The following is a 19,771-nucleotide window of genomic DNA, read 5'->3' on the forward strand; positions in this document are numbered from 1 at the left end:
AGACAAGGGATGCTGCTAAACAACTGGCAGTGCACAGGACGGCCCCCCACAACAAGGAATTTTCAGTCCCAAAATATCAATAGTGCTACAAAAAAAAAACAAACCCAGTGCCGTCAAGTCGATCCGACTCATGGCGACCCTATAGGACAGAGTAGAACTGCCCCGTAGAGTTTTCAAGGAGCACCTGGTGGATATGAACTGCCAACCTCTTCGTTAACAGCCGTAGCACTTAGCCACTATGCCACCAGGGTTTCCTATCAATAGTTCTAAGGTTGAGAAATCCTGCACTATGTAAACAATCTTGAAATACACATTTTTGTGGGTTTTTCTTTTCGTATTTGTTTATTTGTGTATTTATCTCCTTTGGGACCCCAGAACTCCTTGAAGTACTTATCTGACTTCACTGTTCCCAAACCCTGTCCACCCAATTACTCTTGGTTTTTGTTCCAGTCACCTCACTGACACTGGTGTCGTCATGGTCTTAGTGACTTCCATGGAGCTAAACCCTGCCGCCAGTTCTTGGGCCTCATCTTATTTGACTGGTCATCACATTTGGCACAATTAATTACTTACTTATCCTTGCTCGGGATGTTCTTCATTTGTCTTCCAAAACACACACTTTCCTGACTTTTCTCTGCCTTACCACCTTAGTCTACTGGGTTCACGAAAGCACTGAAGGCCCTAAGGCTTAGTCCTAGGGCTTCTCTTTTGTTTGGCATTTCTGTTCCCTCTGCCAGGCGTACTCCTTCTGCAGAGATCTCTATGGCTTGTGCCCATGTCTCTTTCATGTCTTAGAAGTGACTCAAATGTCACCTTCTCAGTGAGGCCTTCTCTGACCACCCTTTCTAAAATGACAGTCCTCCCACCCCAACACTTTCTAGCCCTCTTCCCTGCTTTATTTTCATTTATGGCACTTACCACTACCTCAAATGCTATGTGTTTCCCCTCTTTATCTCTATCTCCCTCTTTGGAATGTGCTGCCCTGAGAGCAGGGACTTGTACTGCTGTGTCGTGAGGACCTAAAACAACACCTCACATGTAGTACACACTCAATAATTACTTGTTCATAAGCCTGTTGCCAGGCAATTTGATGAGGATGATAATAGATAAAGTTACTAAGGACTTTCTTACTATTTGCTGGGCATTGTGCTAAGTGCATTCTTGTACATGATTTAATTCCCACAAAGCTATGAGGTACCATTACCTGTTGCCGTTGAGTTGATTCCAACTCATGGAGACCCCAGGTATATCAGAGTAGAACTGTGTTCTGTAGGGTTTTCAATGGCCGAAGTAGATTGCCAGGCCGGCACCTCTGGGTGGACTCAAACCTCCAACCTTTTGGTTAATAGCTAAGCTTGTTGACCTCTCCCATTGTATGGATAAGGCAACTGAAGGTTATGGAGCTGTTGAGTCAGCATTGGATCCAGTGTTCAAACCTGGTCTGTCTCCCCAGTGTTGTAGCTCTTGATCGCCACACACAGCCCAACAAATGGGTACATCAACTTATACCCCAGTTACGGTGCCAAAGGTGCTAGCTTTCTCCCATCCATGTCAGCACTGGATTTTACAGATTTTTCAATTTTTAAACTAATCAGATGATTGAGACGTAGTATTTTTTGCTCCCCACTTTTCTGGATCCTTAGTAAAAATATGTTACAGCCCACCAACCTGGAATCCGTATCCCCAGTGGTGGAAGAGTTTGATGCAATAAGGAGAGGTGGGACCTTGGGGCTCAAAGACCTAGCTCAAGCCCCGGCTGTACCTTGAGCAAGCTTCTTAGCCCTCTGAGTCTCAGTTTTCTCATCCCTAAAAATGGAAATCATTACAGTACTCTCCTCATAGGAGGGGTGTGAGAATAAGTGAGGAGCCAAACTCATGGGGGGAGAGGACTCATATTCCTCTGACCTGGCCATGAAGGGGTGCAGCCCTAATTTTTCAGAGTGGAGCTAGCCTGGATTCTAAGATATCCTGTCACCTTGAACAAGCTGTACCTGATTTGTCAACGTTTGGTCGGTACCCAGAAGAGGCTGGGAAGCAAGGACTGCCTTCCTGGCGTTGCCTCAGAGACCAGATCTCTCCAGACCCTCTTCACCAATTAATTAGTGACAGATTTTAGGCAGCAGGAATGGCCCAAGAACTTCAAGTGCCATCTATTCCCCTGACCTGCTGTGTGACCTCAGGCCAGTCCTGGCCCTCTCTGGGCTTCCTTCCTCTTCTCCAGAGCAAGGTGGCTGAGTAGCCTCAACCCTGGGCCCTTCCTGACTGACCACCTGCAATTCCTCTGCAAAAGGAGCACAGAAGCTTTGCTGGCTGCGTCCTCGCCCTTTCCCGGCATTTCATTCTCAGCTTAACCAGGAACTTCAACAGGCAACACGTTTCTCGAGAGTTCATAAAAACATGTAAACACAGGCGAGGATACAAAATATTGAGCAGCAAGGCAGTAAAACACGCCAGTGTTTGTTGTGGTAATTGAATATTCATGAGCTGACTGTTTAAATTACAGTTCACAACTGTTGCAGGGCCTGATGAATAATTTAAATGAGGGTGGCCAAAGAGATTTCAACACTGCATTAGCAGACTGCTCAGGATCAGCTACAGAGAATTTATAATTAGCTTGGAATATCCTATAATAAATTCTTTGAAAAGATGGTTTTAATTAGCACGCGTGCTAATTCAGAATGTAGAATGTTCAACGTGAAGGGGGAGGGGATGGGTAACTCTACCTTTCCTATGTTTCTTATGTAATGTGGGGCTCCACTGCCCCATGCTGAACCCGCCCCTAGCCCGCTACCTGGCTCTTCAGGTCCTGCCTCGGGAATGCCCACTGCCCAGTCTGTGCTCAGATGTCCACCGTCATTGCTGGGACTGGCACAGAGGCTCTGCACTGGCATCCTTGCTCTGTCCCCCAGCCCCCACCCCAGTAACCCCCTCGGGGCAGCCATTGAGGGCTTTCTGAAACGCAGATCTGACTCCTTCTTCACTCCTTCTGAGGACCCTCCACTGAGAAAGCCCAGAGAGATGAAGTGGCTTGTCAAGGCCATGCAGGTCCTGAGGGGCACACCAGGGCCAGCTGGCTTGAGGGGATGGGAGAGCCATCAGTGACAGAGGGACCAGCACAAGCAAAGGCCAGGAGGCAGAAGGTGTAGTGTGTGAGCTGCCAGTGGGAGCAGATATGGGGAAGCTTGGAGGAGGCAGGGGCCCAGCCATGGAGCGCCTTGGATGCTTGGACAGGGAGGTTGCAGGAAGCAGGCCCTGACTGAGGGCTCAGTGTCCACAGACCTGGCCTGGAGCTCGGGGAGGCTGCCACTCAGGGGCCTAGAGCTCCCAGACCCACCTGGCTCATTCATTCAGTATTGACTGAGCACCCGCTGTATGCCAGGTCTGGGGCTGGACACTGGGAAATGGCCCCGGGGAAAGTAGCCATGGTCCTTGCTTTTGTGGCTGAGCTCACAGCCAGAGTTGTGTACACACTGAGATGAATGTGAAATTAAAAATTGTGGTAAGCCCAGAGAAAAATAGCAGGGCGCCATGAGAGGCAGTAACTGGGGAACCCTGGTTTAGGTGGGAGGACCAGGGGAGGCTTCCTGGAGGCAGTGACATTTGAGCTGAGCCCTGATAGGCAAATAGGGATTAGGGAAGTAAACAGGGTTCCAGGTGGAGGGAGCTGGGCCAGCAGGGCTTCAGGGCTGCCCCATGCCCAGGGGGAAGTGCTAAGGACAGGAGAGTCTAGTAGAGCCCTGCAGCTGCCTGGGGTGGGGCTGTACTGGTAATAGGGAATGGGTGTCTCTTCCTGGGAAGCTCATTGGGAGAAGGGACAACAGTCCCCTTTTATGGTCCCGAATCCTGCTACAAGACCTTGACCAAGTCCCGTGGAATTTCTGAACCACATTTCATCAGGATTCAGGCATGCATTTGTTCATTCATTCTACAAACTTATACTGAGCCCGCTAACAGGTCCCACTGACAACTTCAGTGATTTCATTCTACTTGGATCAAGAGTCAACATCCATGAAAGCAGAAGTCAAGAAGTCGAACGATGTATTGCATTGGGTAAATCTGTTCCAAAAGACCTCTATAAAGTTTTAAAAAGCAAAGATGTCACTTTGATGACTAAGGTGCATCTGATCCAAGCCATCATCTTTTCAATCACCTCATGTGCTTGCAAAAGTTGGATAATGAAAAAGAAAGACGAAGAAGAATTGATGCGTTCTAGCTGTGGTATTGGTGAAGAATATTGAATATACCATGGACTGCCAGAAGAATGAATGAATCAGTCTTAGAAGAAATGTAACCAGAATGTTCCTTAGAAGCAAAGATGGCGAGACTTCAACTCGCTTACTTGGGACCCATCATTAGGAAAGACCAATCTCTAGAGAAGGACATCATGTTGGACAGAGAGTCAATGAAAACGAGAGAAACCCCCAATGAGATGAATTGACCCAATAGCCACAACGATGGACTCGAGCATGACAGCAAGCATGCCATTATGAAGATGGTGCAAGACTGGGCAACGTGATACTGTACGTAAAGTTGCTGAGAGTAGGAGCCAACTTAATGGCAACTAACAACAACAACAACAATGGGATCCCAGGCAAGCCCCGAGCAGTGAGCAAAGGAGATGGCAGTCTCTGGCCCATGGAGCTTCCTTTCTCATGGGGTAGACAATGAGATGAAGTAAAATACGCCCTCCGCACCACTCAGATGGGGAAGCAAAGGCTCTCTTCCAGATAAGCTAAGGCATCCTTCCAGAACTGGCTCAGCCCCTGCTGTGGGCAAGGACATCAGGCCCCCTTCAAAAGAGAAACTGAAGATTAAATTCAGGAAGTTGGAGGGATCACAGCTTAGGTCGGTCGTTTTTGGTTATCTTTCTCCTGCGAACAAGCACAGCAAGCGGCCCCTCCTCAGCCCCTCTCCTGTCCGTTGCATCCACTTCAGCCTTGGATCTGCTCTGGGTGCCTCCTGACCCTTCTCTAGCCTCTCACCCTGAGCACAGAGAAACCTGCTGGGGCCCTCTGCTTAGACGCCACCCTGATGACTGCAGGACCATGTCCTCCCTTTGTGATCCAGCCCTTGTAACTCCTGCAGCTTCATCCCTGCCTCCACCACAGTGAACCCAGGGTTCTAGCAACCCCTGACCCTCAAGTTTCACCAGTTCTAACCACAGCAATTTTGTAGGTTTGTCATTGTTTTTGTCCTGTAGTACCCTCCTGGTTCCTCTTGAGATACAGGCTAGTCCAGCATTAGTCAAAACAAGACAGAGAGTTTTGTGCTCACTCCCCGTGTGGTGATAACAAGGTCCTGGGGGAGAGGATGTGGTGAGGCCAGCCCACACCATGCCCCTCTGCCCTCAGTAGTAAAAAGAGCTCAGGCTTTGGAGTCAGATGGGCTGTGGTTTGGACCCAGCCTCTGCTCCCTCTGAGGTGCAGACAGAGAGCAGCTCAGTTCAGCTCCCTGAGACTCCATTTGCTCATCTGTAAAGTGGGAACAACAGTACCTCCCTCCAGGGTTGTTAAAGGTTTGTTGGAGACAGAAGACAAGAGCATGGCCTGAGGGAGACATAGGTGGTTCTACGGTCAAGGTCTCCACGGGGGCCTTACTGAGACAGGCACGCCCCACTGCCACACTTTTACTTTCCCCTGAGTGTCACCCTTGGACCCAGGCCCACTGTCCTACTCTCCAGTGTGGTGCCAGCGGAGCTTCCAGGTGTAATCGTCAACACTGTTTTCCATATCTCCTCCCCTTCCATTCACTCTGGCCTCTGCCACCACCATGACTACGAGATGCTCCAGTTAGGGGCATGGCAGCTCCATATTGCCAAGTCTACTGGGCACGTGCTGTCTTATCAGACTTGATATTTGGCTGTATTAGGCCAGCTGCCCACTCCCTCCTTCCCAAAACTTTCTCCCTCTTCTGCTTTTTCAATGTAATGTGCCCCTGGTGCTCCACCCACTGCTTAGGCTGCCCCTTCTCAGTTGCCTCTGTGGGCCCATCCAGCATCTGTCTCTCTGCTTGATCCTCCACCATCGTGGCTGGGTACCATGGGGAACCCAGGCCGGCCTCTGCTGCTCAGTCCCCCTTCCTGATTACCTGACCGTGCCATCAACCTGGTACCACCTGGAGGTCTACCCACTTGGATGTTGTGCCCTAGGTTAGCCAGTTCAAAGCTGACCACTCCTCCCCACCTATCTGGACACGTCTCGTCTCCTGTGTGACCAGCTGTGACCATCATCAGTGATGTGTCATCCTTGACCACCTGCCACAACCAACTCTACGTACTGCAGTCTCCCACTTAGCACCTCTCATGCCCACCTCTCGCTTCTGTCTGTGTTTCAGTTGGTGCTTACATCACTTCTCCCCGGCCAACTGCCACCTGCCACTCAGCAGCCAAACCGGCCTTTGTCAATACAAGTCTCTTCTCTGCCTAAAACCCATGTGAGTTCCCAGTGACCCTCAGGATAAAGTCCAGGCATCTTCACCTGGTATTCAAGGCCGTTCCCAGCCTGGCCCTGCTGCTTCTCTAAGCTTATAATTCCCATCCACTGTCCTTCACTCCAACCAGACAGAGGCCCTTCCTGAACCCCCAGTCTGCTGTGGCCCCCTTCTTACAGCCTCATGACGGCCTATGGTTTTCCTTCTTAGCACTCATCACCATTGTGACCGTATATTGACTTGGGTGTTGAATTCATGAACATCTGTCTTCCCCATGAGACATAAACTCCATGGAGCAGGGACTGTGCCTGTGTTATTTACTCACCCAGTGCTTAGCACAATACTTGGCACGTAGCCCATCGCCAGTTGCCGGTGAGTCAGCTCTGACATGTAGCAACCCCATGTGTGTCAGAGTAGAGCTGTGCTCCACAGGGTTTTCAGTGGCGGATTTTTCAGAAGTAGATCACCAGGCCTTTCTTCCAAGGCCCCTCTGGGTGGACTTGAAGTGGGTATGTAATAAACACAGACATTTCTGTTACAATGTCATAGATGCCTTCCTGAAAAACCTGCAAAATCTTAAAAATAACAGGGCGTATCGGAAAGATAGAGTTGGGACAAACCACTCAAGGTCTATGCGCCGTTGTAACCAGAGCACTAACAAAAGCCCATCACAGTCCTAATGGCTACATCAGCACAGTTAAAAAATACTCGTTAAATTCTTACTAAATAAAGCCTTGGAAGAAACTGGGAAGGTAGCTTGGTGGCAGGGGGTGGAAGGACACAGTTTGGCTGCTGGGTTATGGAAACCAGAGCAAAATGCGCAAAGACTGGGGAGAAGCATGCAGTACACACTTTGAAGCCAGGGCATGACGCCAACAGGGAACAGGAGCAAGAAGGCGAGTGAGTGGACATTGGGAAGAGCACTTAACTGCTTGCTGGGTCCAGCTGTGTCAGTGTCCTCTGCTCAGCGGCTGCTACTTGGTGGCACAAAATACTAACACGCTGGAAGAACCGCGTATGCCTGGACAGAGCTTCCACTTAATGGGGGTGATGGCGGTGGTGGTGGAATGCACTGTGTTGCAGGGACCACGCTGTTTGTCGATACTGGGTGCACTAATGGTGCAGGCAACACTGTATGGGCATGGTCGACTCCCCTGGCTGTCTGTCCGGATGGACATGGTGCTGCTTGCTGAATGGCAGGGCCTGATTCTGCCTTCTTTGTGGCCCAGGGTCTGTGGCTCATGGACAGTTGCCATATGGGCTTGGGGCTCTGGCAGACCCCCGGCGTCAGTATCTGCCTTCCAGAAACCAAGGGGATTACCCAAAGCTGCTTGCTGGAGAAATGCCTGAGCAGCCTGTCGAGAGCCTTTTCCATTAGCCAGAAGAAATAAACAGACTCTGAACCCTGGCGGTTGCAGCGAGGTTGGCGAGAAGAGGGGTGGCTTGGGGAGATAATGAGGAGATGCATGTGTCAGACAAGTGGATGTGGGAGGTGAAGGGAAGGCGGAGTTCGGGCAGATAATTCATTCAACAAGGATTCATTCAAACATTCATTCCTCTGCTATTAGTTGCTATCAGTTGAACGAATGGTGAACGTTCATTGAACCCCTACTATGTGTCAGGCGCTGTTCTAGGTGCTGAAGATAGATTCGTGACCAAAACAAAAAGATCCTTGCCCATAAAAAAAAAATTTTTTTTTTTTTTTATGGGCAAGGATCTTTTTGTTTTGGCCCATATGGAACTTATATTCTAGCAGGGGGGAGCAGGATAATAAGCAATGAATGATTGAGTCCTAGAGCGTGTTAGTAGATGATAAGTGCTTCGGAAGAAAAGAAAAGGAACAGAAGCATAAATGGGGTTGGGAATGCTGGGGTGGATGTGGGGAAGGGATATGGTATTAGGTCATGCCATAGGCAGAATTAAGGAGCCCTGGTGGCTCAGTAGTTAAGCACCTGGCTGCTAATGGACAGGTTGGCTGTTTGAACCCACCAGCTGCTTCTCAGGAGAAAGATGTGGCAGTCTGTTTCCGTAAAGATTACAGCCTTGGAAACCCTATGGGACAGTTCTACTCTGTCCTGTAGGGTTGCTATGAATTGGAATCAACTCAATGGCAACCGACTTGATAGGTAGGATGGTCAGGGAAGGCCTCTTGGAAAGGTGAGATTTGAATAAAGACTTGTAAGAGTAAAGGAGTGAGCAGGTGGGTATCTGGGGGGAGGAGCAATTCTTGCTGAGGGAACAGCTAACTTGTAGAGTTTCTCAGCCTTGGCACCATACTTGGGCTGCATACTTCTTTGTTGCACGGAGCTGTCCTGTGTATTATGGGGTGTTTAGCAGCATCCCTGGATCCCTGATGGTACAGTGGTTAAGAACTTGGCTGCTATACCAAAAGGTCAGCAGTTCGAATCCACCAGCTGCTCCTTGGAAACCCTACGGGGCAGTTCCATCCTGTCCTATAGGGTTGCTATGAGTTGGAATCAACTCGACGGCAGTGGGTTTGATTATTTTTTTAGCAGCATCCCTGGCCTCTACCCGCTAGATGCCAGTAGCATCTTCCAACTTGTGACAACCAAAAATATTTTCACACATTGTCAAATGTCCCTTAGGGGCAAAATCACACTGAGCTAGATAGAGCAAGGGCCCTGAGATGGAGCGTGCCTGGGCCTTCAAGGAATAGCAAGGGGGCCAGTATGCTGGAGCCTAGAGAGTGAGGGGACAGGAGGAAGGAGGAGGCCAGAGAGGTGATGGGGGCGGGGCGACCTTATAGGGGCCATGACTATAGGAAGGACTTTGGCTTTTCCTCGGAATGAAGTGGGGAGCTAGTGCAGGCTCCGAGCAGAGGAGTAATGGTCTGCATCCTCGAAATAGGAAGCAGAAGGACCACAGCCCACCACCCAACCTGCATAGAAATCTCACACCCCCAGCTGAGCAGTCCCAGACCCAGTGGCTCAGCAACGCATGTTTGCAAACCTTTCTTCCAAGAGAAAAGCAGCCTCGGAGGGGACAAATTGCTTTCCATTTCCATCCTTCCCTGCTGGAGTCTTCATATTTGTAACAGGATGATCAGTGTAACCAGGAATGGGGCTGTTGCTTCAAAAGGATAAATTAGTCTCTTAACTCAATAATTAAAACTGTGATAGCACTCGGCCTGCAGGGATAATGTACTATTATTATGGTCGTTTGTTTCAATTAAATGCTTACTGATTTTACAATAGCAGCTGGGCACCTGTGCACCGTAGCTATTACTCTGAGCAAGACATCTCAAATTTCAGGAGGAATTTGTCAGCATGCGAAGGATCTCCCACCAAGCGTGAAAGTTTATTAGAAATACTTACTGATGAGGCTGCGGGGTGAGGGACAGGCATTGGAAATGGCTTCTGATTGGCTTTCTTTTCTTCTGTGTTGGAATTTTTTTTTCCCCCGAAAGGAAATCATTTTCAAATATCTGACTTTTAAAGCAGGAGGAAATCTCAGAGAGCAGTATGCCCCAGAGAAGGCTGGCATGGGGGCGCTCTAGTAGTGACTTACCACATCATTGATTGCAGAGGGTGGTAGGCTGAACAGCAGACCCCCAACAGTTCCATGTCCTAATCCTCAGAACCTGCGATGTCTCCTTCCCTAGATGCCCTATGGGCTCCCCACATTTGGCACATCTCAGCCTGGGCTCATTACCTTCCCTCTCCCCAGTCCTGCTCCTCCTCCTCTGTCTGCCTCGAAGAACAGCCATACCCACCCTTTGTCACCATTTCTCCCAAGTCTCACTCAGCTCCTGCCACTGCCCATCCCCCACATCCCACTCAGTCAACTGTCAGTCCTCCTAAGAGCCTCTCAGACCAACCCAGGTCTCTCCACCCTTTGGCCACTGCCATTGTCCACACCTCTCCTGGTTAGCTACCCAAAAACCAGATGCCACAACCGATGACTGCCCTGACAGGGAACACAATAGAGAACCCCTGAGGGAGCAGGAGAGCAGTGGGATGCAGACCCCAAATTCTCATAAGACCAGACTTAATGGTCTGACTGAGACTGGAAGGACCCCGGTGGTCATGGCCCCCAGACCCTCTGTTGGCCCATGACAGGAACCATTCCCGAAGCCAATTCTTCAGACAGGGATTAGACTGGACAATGGGTTGGAGAGGGATGCTGGTGAGGAGTGAGCTTCTTGGATCAGGTGGACACTTGAGACTATGTTGGCATCTCCTGCCTGGAGGGGACTTGAGAGGGTGGAGGGGGTTAGAAGCTGGCGAAAAGCACACAAAAAAAGATAGTGGAGGGAGAGAGCAGGCTGTCTCATTAGGGGGAGAGCAATTGGGAGTAAGTAGCAAGGTGTATATGGGTTTTTGTGTGAGAGACTGACTTGATTTGGAAACTTTCACTGAAAGCACAATAAAAGTTATTAAAAAAAAAAAACAGCTGCCATTGAGTTGATTCTGACTCATTGCAACCCCATGTATTGCACAGTAGAACTGTACTCCGTAGGGCTTTCAAGGCTGTGAACTGTAGGAAGCAGATCACCAGGTCTTTCTTCCAGGGTGCCTCTGGGGGGTTCAAACCACCAACCTTTTGGTTAAACCATTTGCACCACACATGGCCTCCCTCCTATTCCAACTCCGTTGTCCATATGCAGCCAGAATGGGCTTTCCAAAGGATCGTCCTGAATACACCTCTCCCCTGCTTAAAACATTTTGATGGCTCCCTACTGGCCTGGGAGAGGCTTCTCAACCTGGCATTCAAGGCCCCTCACTATTGATCCCTGTTGACCTCCAAAGGGTGCTGCTCCATCCTTTTCCCCTTCCAGGTTTTTGCATAGGCTTTTCCTTCCTCCGGGACATCCTTCCCCCTCCTTCCCCAGCTTACTCCTGATCAGCTGCTAGACCCAGTGTAGACTTTACTTCCTCTCAGAACTTCACTTCTTTTCCAGACTGGGTGGGGGGTATCTGCACAGGTCTTGCCCCCACTGCTCCCATCGCTACCACCCAAACCTTGAGAGAAGGGATGTGTCTTGGTCAACCCTGTATTCTCTGAACGCAGCATCTGGACTTGACATCTGGTCATGCTCAACAAGGTTAGCTCCAGGAATGGAGGGGGCATGTTGAATTCATCAGCCAGTGGCTGGTCCTTGCCCCTGCTCAGCGGGACCTTGTCCAAGGTCTGGGAGGTACAGAGAACTTGACCGTGTTGAGTGAGGAGTTAGCAGGGGCCAGCAAGGGGCTGTCATCAGTCAGGTTCCCTGGAAACAGATGGAGGTGGTCCGCAGGAAGTTTATTGGGGAGCACCTCTGGAGCATCACCCATGAAGAGTAAAGGAGGCAGGGTTGCACAGAGAATGAATGTGAACCATAATGTATTGCTACAGGGGCCTCAGCCGATTCCATGGGGAACTCTGGAGCTGGGATGCGCCTTTCAAGATGTCCCAAATTGAGGCGGGGAGGCTGGGCTTCTGCACCCCACATCAGTGGATGCAGCCCGGCCCTTGGGAGGGATGGTAATCTTGAGGCAGCTCCATCACCTAAAGGGATGCCCGGGGAGGAATGCAGCTGTGAGCCGTCAGCAGCCAACACTCCTGGCAGCTGGGTGCTGAGTGTCATGGTCCTGAAGCAAGAGATTGGTGGTGCACCACGGTATTCACTATAGGGGTTGTGGCTGCATGGATTAGAGAGAGGCTGGGATGCAAGGTTGGCAGCTGGGGCAGAACTAGAGCCCAGCTGATGGCCAGGGCAGGGCTGAGCCGAGGGAGAGCATACTGGGCAGGTGTGGGCTGAGGTCATGCTCAACAGGAGGCTGGGCTGACGGCACAGAACGTAAGGATCAGGCTCGGGAACTGGACAGACCTTGGTGTGAATCTCACCTCTATCACCTGCAACTCAATGACCTTGGGCATGTTACTTCCCTTCCTGAGACTCCTCTTCCTCTGTAAAATGTTGATGATAAACGAACCTTCCTCCCATGCACAACGGGTCAGAAGGTCAGTGCCTGGCAAATGGTAGCTACCAAATGAAGGGAAGCACCGCTACCATTTGTGTATTTCTATTCGTGTAACGTAGAGCTTGGGCATCTATTGCCATAGGCCAAATAGCCCACCACCCTGTTTGTGTAAATAATGGTTTATTGGCATGGAGTCACACCCACTTATTTACATATTGTCTCCTGCTTTTGCACTACAACAGCATAATTGAGTAGTTACGACAGAGACCATCTGGGCCTCAAAGCCTACACTATTTAACATCTGGCCCTTTACAGAAGAAGTTTGCCAACTCTTGATCAGCATCAGGCTATGCCACGCCTTGTGCTGTTGTTTTTATTGTCATGGGAGCCCCCCTCTCTACTTCACTCTCTGCTCGTTTTTTTTAGAACCTTCTGTTATTTTTGATCTCTTCTTAGCCCAGTTGAGATCTGGTTCAAGCTCACACCTTGAGCAAGTTCGTGAGGGGGTGAAGGAAACCTCATGTTGAACACCTACTGTGTGCTGGGCTCTGTGTAAAGTTATCTTTTCATTTGAGGGCCACCCGTTGCCCCATGAGGGCAGGCTCATTGTTGCCTCCAGCCATGTGAGAGCCACTAAGATCTGTGCGGGAGCAGTACGAAGAGCTTAGACTTCGGTCTTCCCACTTCCTAGCTGTGTGACCTTGGGAAAGTCACTCCACCTCAGTGTCTTTAATGTAAAATGGGAATGATAATAGTGCTTATGTCAAAGCTTTGTCTGTGAAGGTCCTAGCATGGGGCACATAGTAAGCACTCACTAAACATAATAGTCTTATTGTCATTATTACTCTTGTTACCATCTTCTGCATTGTTGTTAGGTGCCATCGAGTCAATTCCAGCTCCTAGCGAACCCATGTGACAGGGTAGAACTGCCCCATAGGGTTTTTGGGGGGTTTAATCTTTACAGAAACAGATCACCAGGTCTTTCTCCTGGGGACCTGCTGGGTGGGTTCAAACCACCAACCTTTCAGTTAGCAGCTGAGCGCTTAACCATTACACCACCATCTTCTCTAAAATAGGAACCTTAGAATGTGTTGGAGAGGGCTACTCTGAGACCGTGGGAGGGATTGTAAAATGCTGGTCAGCGACTTGGTAATGTTCCTTTGGGGCCTGATTGTGCTCAGAAATGAAGGAGAAGTTTCTGGACCCTCTGAGGCAGCAGTTTAATTGAGAGAATACAGTTGAACAGTGCTGCTGCCTCCACGGGAAGAAACGTGCCAATTCCCCAGGCAAAATGCAAAGCTGTGTTTAATGACACCTTGTTCGAGCTGCCAAGGAAGCGGGCGGGGCGTTAGCTCTGTGCAGCGGCAGAAGGAGGGAAGGAAAAGCTGTGACTTCTTCTCTCCCCACTGAGCGGGGTTACCCTCAGCATATACTGGCTGTCTCTGGAGAGACTGCGAGTGGGGAATTTGTGAAAAGCGGCTCTGTGTGCCTGCAGCCCTGAGAATCTGTTATACCAGGCGAACCTCATTAGGCTCACAATGCTGCCTCCTTACTGTTCCCTGTGCTTCATCCTGCCTGGAGTGGGTGCAGATGTACTCCTGAGTATGGCCATATGTTTCCAGGAGGGAAGCGGGTGGCTCCATTCCTTTGGTTCCCAGACATGTCGGAAGCACCGGCTGGGTGCCAGCCCTCTGCCCTGTGCTGGCAGGCAGGTGTCTGCACATAAGCAGGTGAGGGAGACACACCTGGGGAATGCTGGGAAAGGCTTAGGTAGAGGGCACAGTCAGAGGAAGCAGGAGGGGAGAGAGGTCAGGGGAGTCTTCTCCAAGGAGGTCATGCTTCTGGTGAGCCTCGAAGGATGATGACATGGAGAAAAAGGACAGTGACCAGAGGGTAAGAGGTTCCCATCCTGGAGGGAAGCCCACGTGTCCCCAGGAGCTGGAGTTAGGAGACTGTGCAGATCTTTACAGGGCATTTTACAAGGCCAGAGCATTGCCATCCCACAGGGGGACACGGGAGCCCCTGAAAGATTCTAAGCATGGAGGGGACATTTTATACCCCAGAAGGACCACCCTGGTGCCCCGCATGGAGCCTGGGCCCAAGGAAGCCAGGCTGGGGGGTAGGGGGAGGGCTGGTGCCTTAGTTTGGGATCCCCCTAAAAGCAGACCCTGACGCAAAGGTTTGGGTACAAGTAGTTTGAAGGGTGATCCCAGGAAGCGCTGCAAAGGAAGGGGAGGTGAGACCAGGAAGGGAAGAAAGGCCATAAGCTGGGGAGGGTGGAGTTAATAGGGTGTTAATTAGCCCTGGTGGCATAATGGTTAAGTGCTTGGCTGCTAACAGAAAGGTCGGCAGTTCAAACCCACCTGCCACTCCACAGGAGAAAGGTATGACAGTCAGGTATGACAGACTGCTTCCGTAAAGATTTACGGCCTTGGAAACCCTATGGGGGCAGTTCTACTCTGCCCTGTAGGGTCGCTACGAGTTGTAATAATCTTGATGGCAATGAGTTTAATAGGATGTTAAGGAGCCCTGGTGGCACAATAGTTAATTACTCAGCTGTTAACCAAAAGGTTGGCGGCTCGAACTCACCAGCTGCTCCATGGGAGAAAAGACCTGGCGATCCACTTCCATAAAGATTATAGCCTAGGAAACCCCATGGGGCAGTTCTACTCTCCTATAGGGTCGCTATGAGTTGGAATTGACCCAGTGGCAATGGGTTTGGTTTTTTTTTTTTTTTTCAACTGTAGTTGTGGGTCTCTATGAGTCGGAATTGATTTGACAGCACACAACAAAAACAACACCAACAGGATGTTAAGGAGTCCTGGTAGTGCAACAGTTAAGCCCTCAGCTATTAACCAAAAGATTAGCAGTTCGAATCCACCCAGTGACTCCATGGGAGAAAGACCTGGTGATCTTCTGTAAAGATTACAGCCTAGAAAACCCTATGGGGCAGTTCTACTCTGTCACGTGAAGTCGCTCTGAGTCAGAATCGATTGAACAGCACCCAAGGATAACAACTATGGGATAGAATACACCTCAAAACTGTCACACTGAGGGCAGTAGAAGCCCAGATTTTAGCCACAAACTCATGTCCCTCATCTGTTGAAGGTCACTTCTAAGACCTCAGCTCCTCAGCACTTCTAGCCTGCCTCGGGTCAGAGAATGCTCTCAGGTAAGGAGACACTGGAAACCATTAGCATGGACAGTGACCCTCTGACAGTAACCTTCAATCTAGGCCAAGGGCACACAGGCAGTGCCCCCACAGCACCTGCTGTAGCTGACTAGGACAAAAGGGAATGATCACTGAGCATGTTGGGCAGAGGGGGTAGATTCTGATTGGGTAGGGGCCCTGTGAGCTGTGGAGTACTCCGGGAACGGTTTGCGGGGGGTAGACGTGGTCATCAGACTCTCTCTGTCCCTCTCCTCTGAGTTCACCTTTTTTTTTTTGAAAGCCAGTAATTGGCTTTATATGAAACACTTTCTTGGGTGGAAGATGGGAATTTAGAATCATGCCCCCTGGTTTGTAGTTATCCATGTAGAAGCAGCTGACTCACCCAGGGGAGTGTAAGAGAGAGGAGGGCAGGTGGACAGAGCTAGAGGATGGGCTGAAGAAGCTGAGAAGGCCTGGGTGGAGAGGTAGCTGACAGCCCAGTGCTGAGCCCTCGCAAAGGGGAAGTGCTGCAGGGTAGGCATCACCCCCCGGGCTGGAGGACAGAGGCATGTTTGGGGAATCCTCCTAGCTTAGGGAGAAAATGTGATGGTCTGGAGAAAGCCACCTCCAGCCTTAGTTGCTATGCCGTCATGAACAAATCTCTGAACCTCTCTGAGCCTTGGTTACCTCGGCTGGGGATGATTACATTACCTGCCTCCTGTAGTAGTTGTCAAAAGGTTGGCAGTTTGAACCCACCAGCTACTCCTTGAAAACCCTATGGGGCAGTTCTCTTCTGTCCTATAAGGTCGCTATGAGTTGGAATTGACCCAACCGCAATGGGTTTGGTTTTTTTTTTTTCAACTGTAGTTGTGGGGCCCCTGAGTGGCACAGATGCTTTGTGCTCTGCTAGTAACCAAAAGGTTGGCGATTCTAATCCACCCAGTGGCATTGCAGAAGAAAGGCCTGGCAATCTACTTCCATAAGATCACAGCCATTGAAAACCCTATGGAGTGGGGTCACCACGAGTCAGAATCGACTCGATGGCAATGGGTTTGGTCTTTTGGTTTAGGGTAGTTGTGGTGGTTAACGAGTCACATACGGGAATGCTTAGCACTGGTTCTGGCACCTGGTAAATGCTTAATAAAAACTTCCCCTTCTCCTCTATCTCCTCCTTGTCCTCTTCTTCCTCCTGATGCTGAAGATGGTGTTGAGAGCGATGAAGATGATTAAAGTGATAGGGGTCTTGATGAGGACAGACTCCAGATGTGTTGTCACTGGGAGGAGAGGAGCTAGTGATAGCGAGGATAGACTCTTCTCTGAAGAAGTTTGCGCAGGGACAGAAGCTTTTAGGAGACCTGGAGCTAAGGGAAGTTTTTATTCAAAGACAGGAGAAAAGTGAGCGTGATTTGATGCCAATGGTGCATATCAATTCTCAAAAGGCAAATAATGCAGAGCATATTCTTTGATCACTTTAGTTTCTAGAAATCACTGTATGTTACACAAATAACGCACACATTTTTGCCCACCACGCAAACCCCACCTCACCATTTTCATAAGCGAGACGTGCCCCGCGTTATATGCGTGCACACATTATTTACATGGGTGCGCTGTTTGCGAAAATATGATGGTAAGCAAAAAGAGAAAACAAAAAAATTAACCATTTAGGAATTTAAAAACTCTTCTTAAACAACTCTTAGATCAAAGAGGAAATGAAATGGAAATAAATAAATTGAAAGTCATAATAACGAAAGCTTTTTATGTGATGAAGTCTATGAGAAGTGTTAAAGTTATACTCAGGAAAATTCATAGCATTAAATATGTTACGAAAAGTAAAGACTGAAAATAAATAAATTTCATGCAACTCAGAATTGAGAGGGGAGTGACAATAGTAAACCCTTATACAGCAGAGGTAGGGATCAATAAAGATAAAATTAGATATTACAGAATTAGAAAACAGAGAAGCAGTAGAAGTGATAAATCTAAGAGCTGATTCTTTGAAGGAGAAGAGAAACAACTCGCATAATAAGAAAACCCATTAGCTTGCCTAATAAAGAAAAGTGGAGGAAAACCTGGATACTCAATATCTCAGGTTAGAAAGAGGGAAAAACCACAGATACAGAGGAAATAAAAATAATTATGAGTGTGCAAATTGTTATGCCTTGCCCTACCGTGTGTGTCTGTATATAATGTGTAGGTTAAAAGTACACACTATGCTAAATATGTGTTTAATATGAGAAATGCCTATATGTAAAAGTCAATAGCTTTCTTGTATTCCAAAGTTAACCAGTTAGAGACTATCATGGTGAATAAAGTTAGGAAGAAAAATGCTAAACTTTATCAAGGGATTTATTTATTTTATGCATTTCACAGACCCTTATACAATATAGAGCTTGTTGTGTGCCAGGTGGAGTCGCAGAGTGGTGCAAACAGTTAACACAACATGCTTGGCTGCTACCCAAAAGGTTGGAGGTTCCAGTCCACTCAGAGGTGCCTTGGAAGAAAGGCCTGGCAATTTACTGCAAATCAGCCATTGATAACCCTATGGAGCACACTTCCACTCTGACACACATGGGGTTGCCATGAGTTAGAATTGACTAGACAGCAACTGTTTTTTGTTTTGTTTTAATTCCAGGCACATTTAATCCTTTAACAACCTATAGGTAGGTTTGATTATAATCCACATTTTACCAATGAAGAAACTGAGGCACAGTGAGGTTAAGAAACTTGGCCAAAGTCACCCAGCTTATAAATGACAGAACCAGAATTCAAAAGGCAATTAGTTTCCAGCATCTGTACACTTTGAGCTGTGTAGTGAATGAATGCAGAAACGTAGCACATTCCAGGAGAGAAGACTCAGTATCATAAGGTGATTAGTTCACAACTGGACTGAGCTTTCTGGCAAGGGCAGAAATACTAACCTTTCATCTAGGGTGAATACCAACAAGATGACAAACTGTCAAGGAGTAGAAGAACCCCCACAGGTGCACCCACTCATGCAGGGGTCAAAGTGGAATGGGGTGGCCACTCCACCTGGAGACCCACGGGGAAGCCACAGCCCAGAGTGGAGCCGGGCCACCCTTGATGTCGCCCCTACAATGCCCCCTCCCCCGAGTCCCTAAATGCAGACGTGATGGTGTGGTGGGGCAGATCTCTTCTAACTCAAAATGCCCTGTCCTCCTCTTAGATCCAGGAGATGGTCCACTCGGAGGTTGCTGCCTACGACTCAGGCCGGCCAGGGCCCCTGCTGGGCCGCCCGGGGATGCTGGCCAGTCACATGAGCGCCCTCAGCCAATCCCAGCTCATTTCTCAGATGGGCATCCGGAGCGGCATCACCCACAGCTCCCCATCACCCCCAGGGAGCAAGTCAGCGACCCCCTCTCCCTCCAGTTCAACCCAGGAGGAGGAGTCGGAAGCACATTTCAAGGTACGTAGGGGCAGATGCCCCTCCCATCAGCAGGGGTGGGCCCTGCGTGGAGATGGGCATCACCACCTCTAGAAAAGACTAGAAGAATGTCTGTACCCTTTGCTGGAAAAGGAGGAGGAAGAAAAACAGCAAGTAGAACAGGGACCACTGACCAGAACACTTTGTCAATGGGAATAGCACCTGCTGCTGCTAAACTGGCTGTGTGTCCTTGACAAGCTCTATCCTCTTTGTGCCTCCACAGCCTTGTGTATAAAGCAGAGAAAACACCAATAAATGTCAATGGGCTGGGGTGAGAGGATGCCATGAGAACATGGCAGAAGGCATATACCTGAATGGCCAGGGGGTCATTTCAGTGGCATCTGTAGGATCCTCAGGGTCCCATTTTATGGCTACCTTGGCCTTTTAGAAGATGCTCCAGCAAAAATGTGGGGTACAGCAGAGGGTACCTCTAGACCCAAGGTGTTCAGCACTGACAATGGGGATGGGGTGCTAAAAATGCACCCTCCTATTGGGGGGTCCCCCTGCAATATCCCTGGAGCCCAGGGGTGGTCTAGGCTCTTCAAGAACATGTCAGTGATAAGAGCCACCACCTGGCCACTGCGGTCCTGTCTTTGCACTTCCCAATTCTGTCTCCTGGTCAGAGCATCTTGTTTTATGAGGAAGGGAAAGAGAGGCCGGGAGAGGCCAGGGGTGGAAGTGCTTTCCCAGGTCTCCCAATGAGCTGGTGACAGAATCCAGACTCGATCCCATGACTGGTGCCTCCCACAGTCAGTCCAGTGCCCTTTCTTCTTCCTAAGGGCCTCTCAGATTTTTTCCACATTTCCTACAGAAGCCCAGGGCAGT

The 19,771-nt window shown here is 49.4% G+C and overlaps 1 protein-coding gene across 2 annotated transcripts in view; it reads left to right on the forward strand.

Moving 5' to 3' along the window:
• TOX2 (TOX high mobility group box family member 2) overlaps nucleotides 1–19,771 on the forward strand; it is a 156,017-nt gene that overhangs the window by 125,684 nt on the left and 10,562 nt on the right. For both annotated transcript variants that reach the window (XM_023550263.2, XM_023550264.2), the window contains exon 4: nucleotides 18,689–18,928. In XM_023550263.2, the coding sequence (XP_023406031.2) occupies nucleotides 18,689–18,928 (240 nt within the window). The remainder of the gene's footprint in view (nucleotides 1–18,688; nucleotides 18,929–19,771) is intronic.

The sequence above is a fragment of the Loxodonta africana genome, chromosome 24, assembly GCF_030014295.1.
Source record: "Loxodonta africana isolate mLoxAfr1 chromosome 24, mLoxAfr1.hap2, whole genome shotgun sequence".
Lineage (NCBI taxonomy): Eukaryota > Metazoa > Chordata > Mammalia > Proboscidea > Elephantidae > Loxodonta > Loxodonta africana.